Source organism: Galeopterus variegatus, unplaced genomic scaffold, assembly GCF_000696425.1.
Source record: "Galeopterus variegatus unplaced genomic scaffold, G_variegatus-3.0.2 Scaffold1997, whole genome shotgun sequence".
In the NCBI taxonomy this organism is placed as follows: Eukaryota; Metazoa; Chordata; class Mammalia; order Dermoptera; family Cynocephalidae; genus Galeopterus; species Galeopterus variegatus.
This window is the reverse complement of record NW_007728108.1, coordinates 89,039-95,586: the sequence shown is the minus strand read 5'-3', so window position 1 is coordinate 95,586 and position 6,548 is coordinate 89,039. Positions and strand designations below refer to the sequence as shown.

General features: G+C 44.9%; 1 protein-coding gene across 1 annotated transcript; it reads right to left on the bottom strand.

Moving 5' to 3' along the window:
- Positions 1-479: 479 nt before the first annotated feature.
- Positions 480-1,514, bottom strand: LOC103596352 (olfactory receptor 2B11). The gene has a single exon (XM_008579965.1). The coding sequence runs from the start codon at positions 1,494-1,496 to the stop codon at positions 540-542; it is 957 nt and encodes a 318-aa protein (XP_008578187.1). The 5' UTR covers positions 1,497-1,514; the 3' UTR covers positions 480-539.
- Positions 1,515-6,548: the final 5,034 nt, after the last annotated feature.

The window sequence follows — 6,548 nt, the reverse complement described above, 5'->3', positions numbered from 1 at the left end:
GACACCGAGGGTTGCGATCCCATTACCGGTCAGTAAAAAAAGACAAAAAGGAAAAAAAAAAGATTGTGTATCAATTTCACATTATGTACTTGGGAATAATGGAAAAGAAAAAAAGAAGCTTGAAAAGAGGCAAATGGGAGAAAAATAGAAGAAATATAGGAAGAGGGAAAGGGGAATCAGGAGATTAGAAATTAAATGACTTAGCAAATACTTATTGAAGACCAAGTCTGTTTAAACAATTCTCAAAAACATATGGCTTCTTAGAATGACACTTCTATCAACACCATGCTCTCCCAAGTGAGCCACCAGACAGCCCTAGAATCACCCTTTTAGAACTGACTTTATTTGTAGAGCTAAAATTTTTAGGCAACTGTGACCACACAGGAGGTGAGATGTTTTGAACAAGAAATTTTTGAGGCTCTCAAATCTCTCAAAATACTTGCTGTTTGGTTATTAATTCCTTAAGTGGAGAGTGCTCTGGGCACACAATACACTCGCCCATGTTCTTTAATCAGTGGAGATTGCCACATCACAGATCTTCATCTTCTGCAGAGCTTCCAGATCCTTGCCAGAAGTCTTCTCAGAGCTCCCTTCATGTCCTTATTTCTCAGGGTATAGATGAAGGGATTGAGAGTGGGGGTGATTATGGAGTAGAAGAGGGAGATAAACTTGCCCTGCTCTTGGGAGTAGCTGGAAGGGGGCTGCAAGTACATGTAGATGGCAGGTAGGTAAAAGAGGGAGACCACCACCAGGTGGGAGGAACAGGTCCCCAAGGCCTTGTGCCGTCCCTTGGAGAACTGAATCCTGATCACTGCATGGGCGATAAAGCCATAGGAAAGAAGGATGAGAGCTAGGGGGACTAGCACAAAGAAGGCCACCAGCACGGCCAGCGTGGCATCATTCACAGCTGTGTCAGCACATGACAGCTTGATCATGGCTGGGACCTCACAGAAAAAGTTGTTCAGCACCTTCCGCCCACAGAAAGGCAACTGTACTGTCAGGACTACCTGAACAAGGGAGTTGCCAAAGCCACTGATCCATGCCATAGCCACAAGCTTCTGGCAGAGAAGACGGTGCATGATAATGGCATACCGGAGGGGCTCACAGATGGCCACGTAGCGGTCCAGAGCCATGGCAGCCAAGACGATGCACTCAGTGCATCCCAGCCAGTGGAAAACTGCATACTGCACTGTGCAGCCACCGAAGCTGATGGTCTTCTCGGAACTGCCCATGTTAACCAGCATCTGAGGGACCGTGGTGGTGGTGTAGCAGAGGTCCAGGAAGGAAAGGTGGCTGAGGAAGATGTACATGGGGCTGTGGAGCTGGGAATCCAGCCAGGAGACCAGGATGATGGCAATGTTCCCCAACATGGCCAGAAAGTAGGACACCAGGAGGACCACAAAGAGGGGGAGTTCCAGCAATGGCCTGTCAGAAACACCCAGAAGGATGAAGACTTTAGGGGGATCCCCCACGAAGCTCTGGTTGTCACTTCTCATGTTGAGGCATTTTCTGGCACCTGTGATGAGTCAAGACAGTTGGAATAAATAGCACCTGTGAGTAGGAATTAACAGTTTTCCTCCTTCCTGTGTCTGCTCTTTCTTACACAGGTTACACTCTATCTGATCTTCCTTACCTCTGTAGCGACACTGCAGAGTGGAGGAATCAGGACTAGGAGTCAGAACAGCAGCACATGTGTCTTTGCTCTCCCTCCTGCTCTGTGACCTTGATTAAGCCATTTAATCTTTCTGAACTTCAAGTTCTGCATCTGTAAAATGGGAAGAAAATACCTGCTTCAACTGCAGAGTCTTGCGAATGATAAGGGGACCTTAAATATGTGAAAGCGTACCATATGAATTACAATTTTATTCCAATTTGGTCAAAGCCAACTGTACCTCTAATCACATTAGAATGTTTGACTTCTCTCTACAAACACATTGGCAGGGAATTGTCCATCTTCCTAGGCTTTCTCATTTTGTCTTTTGGAGGTAGTGGTAGGAAGTGACATAAAGCAGGCTGAGGGCTTTGTACGCAGCTGGGGGCACACCCTACTCACCTCATAAGGCTTAAATCTGGCCCCATCACCATTGAGTAGGTGCTCTCTGGCTCTCTAGACCATGCTGATCTCTCCTCTTATGACTACTCACATATAAGCAGCTCTATCAGTCACTTTCCCAGTCAAATATAGCACAATTCCAGATCCCCCAAGTCCCTGGAGTGGAGTAGCCAAGACTTAAGTTACTTCAGCTTCTGATTTGTCATAACACCCCAGGCCCCAGAGTACAGAATTTTGAGCGCAGGGAGTAAGCTCCTGGTCATTGTAAGAAACAGCTGCTGGAGTTGTCTCCTGAAAGATTAGACTGCCTCCACAGCTAACATTTATGTGCCAGCTTGAGTGGCATTTGAATTCCCTGCACAACTTCTTTGTCGAGTGTTTATTACCTTTCACTGATGGAAAACACAGCCAATTTGGTTTTTGGATGCCATTGCTGTTAGGAAGCAACTGGTTTGCCACCTGTTGATTCATAGAGCTTTTCCATTGAGCTCCATCAGCCTCCAAACTCCTGCCCTCTCGCAAGCACTGTACACCTTCAAGTTCATGATGGGGATGGTAGGGGGTAGGACATCATTAAAAATAGATTAAATGCTGTATGCAGGTAACTTATGAAGGATTAATTTTTAGTTCTTGATTTGGTGCCTTATGTATAGTCTGTAAAATTAATGGAGATCTGTTCTGCCTAGATGTTGCAACAAGCATACCTCTCCCACCCCCGCCCCAGTGATATTCTAAAGAACTCTGCTGTTATTTGAAAATAACTCAAATCCCTCGGTTTAAATGGATAATGAGTGTAAATTTCCTTCTCTCCTTCTATTTCAAAACTACGCAGTATTTGCTATAAAGTTCCCAATATTCTTGTGAAACAATTATTGTATTTCCTCCCACTCTTCTATCAAAAATACTTATGGAATAAACCTCATAGAATGCGCTTTTTTCTCTAATCATCTCAGCACCCCAGTTTTGACACAGTGAGGTACAGTAGGACAAAGCCAGGCTAGCACAACTTTAAGCCGCTTTTTAAGATGTAAAGGAATTGTGACATTTCCGTTTCTTAGATTCTGATTCTGAGGTTTCTTCTCAGAGTCTAAACAGTTAAAGAAAGGGAGAAGTTCCAGGGACAGTGAAGAAAGTAATAAAAGGATAGAGAAAGCAAGAAAGATATTGAGGTAAATACACGCCACAGTTAATAATAGATACAAATTATGAAGCACTCACTATGTGCCAGATATTGTGATAATGACTTTACACTGTTTTAATGTCTCACTAAGGTCCATGTTTCCACATTTGTTTTACTGTTGAGCAGCGTGGCTTGGGGAGAATAAATGGTCAACCTCAGATTATCTACACAGCAGCAAAGGGCTGCAAGCTGAGGGCTTTGTAAGCAGCTGAAAGCCAAGCTCTTGCTGTTAAGTACTACTCTCCTCAGCGCGTTGCTGGATCTGGAAAACAGTAAGAGCATTAGTGGAAATAACTGAGACAAAAGAAATGCTGGCAAAGGGAGATGAGGGAGAGTGATGTCACAGATGAAAACAGGAGCCAGAAAATTGTGAGGAGAGAGGTTTTTTGTAATTGTAATTCAATGTACTGTGCACACCGTCCCCCTGCCGTCTTCTCAAGTGCAAAGCTGGGTACTGTCCTGCCCTGACCTTCGCGCCCTGCATCTGACACCCTTCTGTTCAGCTCTTTCCCCTTGGAGCTGCGCTCCAGATCTTGCCTCTGCACTCCGTTGACTGTCTTCTGTCTTCCCATTACCCAAACAGAGGAATTTCCCAAGGCACAGTCTCACTTTCCTGAGTGAACACAGTAATTTCACATCTGCCACAATCACGTTCAAGCAGAATCCTTCCAGACCTGTGTCTGCAGCTGTCAGGTCCTCCCTGCCCTCCAATCTCATTTTTGACATTGTGAACTGAGGCATACCAAATTTCACCTGTCAGCCATTCCTCCAACCTCCAACCAGCTCCTTCTTCTTAATTTATAGCTGTATTCCTGAAAGGGACCTTAGCCAAAAAACCAACCATCTTTGGGGTAACTAAGACCAAGCAGAACATTTCAGTCAGCCCTTAACTTGGAAACTGATAAGTATCAATTCCTTGAGGTTAGCAGAAGAATTGAGAGACTGCCCGGAGATGACATCACCACCGTTATGCTGATTTACTGCAGAGGGTACACCTAGAATTAAGGACTGAAACTAAGTTTCTTGTTCTTCTTACCTCTCTGACTGGCCGCAAACAAGAGGAGACATAAGAGAGAGGCAGACAGCCTAGCTGGCTGTAAACTCCCCCTCTTACTTAAAGGAAAACTGCATTCATGTTAATTAGAAATCCAAGTCAGGTATTTTTATGATGTTTGACTAAGGTTATTATCCTTGAGCTCTCCCTAGGAGATAAGGACTCCAAACTCGAGGTGGCATCAAGTACTTGAAGCTGACCACAGACTCTGTGACGCTGAAGTTTCCAGTCCATCACGGGACCCTCACATTTGACTCAGACCACCTGCTGCTCCCAGACTCTTCACCCCCTACCTTTTTTCTTTAGTACAAGGACCCTTCTCATTTTCCTGCCTCTTCCCCTTTATAAGTCCCAGAACAGGCATCAGAAGTTGGGGTGATTTTAGCCTGGTCATCCTCCTGATGCCGGTTATCTCCATAAACCTTCTAATCCTTGCACCGACGTCTGGACTTTCGAGTCATTTGTTTAACGCGAGAGGGCAGCCGAGCCTGTTCTGGGAGTAACATTCTCATCAGCCACCCTGACTCGAAGTATTCAGATTGCTTCTGGTGATGATCTACTCCTCATTCACTCTACTTTGACCGTGACCTTGTGCTATTGGTCCTGCCTACACAGAGCTGCAGGCTCGAGCTGTCCACATCCTCATCACTGCTGCCTGAGCAGGAACACACACCTGCACACGACTTAGAGCTCCCTGGCTGTCTCTGCAGGCAGCCCCTTCCTATCCAATCCATCATGCACATTCACGGTGCAATCGTGTTTCTAAGACTCAGGTCTTATGAGCAAAGATACCTTTAAGCTTTCCAATTACCTAAACAATAAAATCACATTGAATCCCCTGCAGTTTCTTCTGGGGACTGTCACTACGGGGTGTTTTAGTGAAAGTCCTTAAACTGTGCCTGCTGGCAGGCTAGACTGTGAACACACTGACGTACCCTTGTGATATATGTCATCTTCTCTATGATATAAAACCTTTATAGTTGATATCTGTAACTATCTACTTACCTATATCCCAATCTATCTATCTATCTATCTCTTATCTCTGACATTTACTACTCAAATCCCTTTTGGGGCTTGACAGAACATTTTACCGACTTTATCACAAAAGAAGGAAAAATCAAATACACGGAAGTATGTGGAATTTTCAGAAAGAAGCTTATGAGATGGGCAAACAAGAACTCTGCTGTGGGGATCTCTTTCTTCAATCTAAAATTCCCACGGCCTGGGTGACCAGGTCAAGGCCCTGTTTAACTGCCAAGGGCATAACAAAGATTACATTGCAAGAGATTGAGTCTTGGGAACGAGGCTTAAGGGTGACAACATTTTCCTTAACTGGTATTAACAGGTATTCATTCTTTCATCACACACACACACAAAAAGGTGCTTTTCTCTCTCTCTCTCTCTCTCTTTTGTATTTCCAGTCCTGGTCCAATGGCATGCTTCCTCTTAGACAGAAGTTCTGATTAGAGTACAATCAAGAGATTGACTGGCACAATGAGGAATAGTCTAAATGCACAATCTCACCTGTGCCGTCTTCAGCTTTATTCTGCAAAGTCTCATCCATCAGCCTTTTCAATGTAGTTAATACCCAGGTCCACCCGCAGGCCTTGCTCATCCTGTGCCAGGACCTTGTGGCTTGCCCGTCTTCCTGCTGGGAATACCGTTTCTTCTCAGCTCGCCTTCCCTTCACTCCCTATCCCTGAATCCACTGCAGCCCACTTCCACATCCTTTAGGAACTGCCCCCACTGATTCATAGCTACTGATCATCTCCTGTAAGCTCCACAGTTCAAGGGGATTGGAGGAGCACTACTAACCTTATCCCCACAAGGGGCCTGAGGTATGATGTTTAGTAACACTTTAATTTTAAAGATTAAAAAAAATTCTAAAGAACATTGTGAGGAGAAGGGAGGTAACTCAGCATCGAGTGAGCACTCCCACCTCTCAGTCTGTGTACCAGGCACTGTATATGTGCTCTCTCAGGTCCGATTTCAATAACTCTGGGAAAACTGAGAAGTTCATAAAGGTTAAGAATGTTCACCTTGTTCGAGTCAGAGTTGGGATGTGGCTCTGTGGGGTAAACAGATCCAGTAAACTCCCAATGCTGGTTCACAGAGTGGGGAAGTTATCTCCCCATAAGCCCCAGATCTTATAACCCCTGACTTTTTTTTTTTTTTTTTTTTTGGTCTTTTGTCTTTTTCCGTGTCCGGCAACGGATTGCAACCCTCAGTGTTGCCCCCGTACCGGACCGGGGACCGGCAAT

Bases quoted from the DNA above. Each gene is read 5' to 3' on its own strand.
- LOC103596352 (XM_008579965.1), bottom strand. From the start codon at position 1,496: ATGAGAAGTGACAACCAGAGCTTCGTGGGGGATCCCCCTAAAGTCTTC.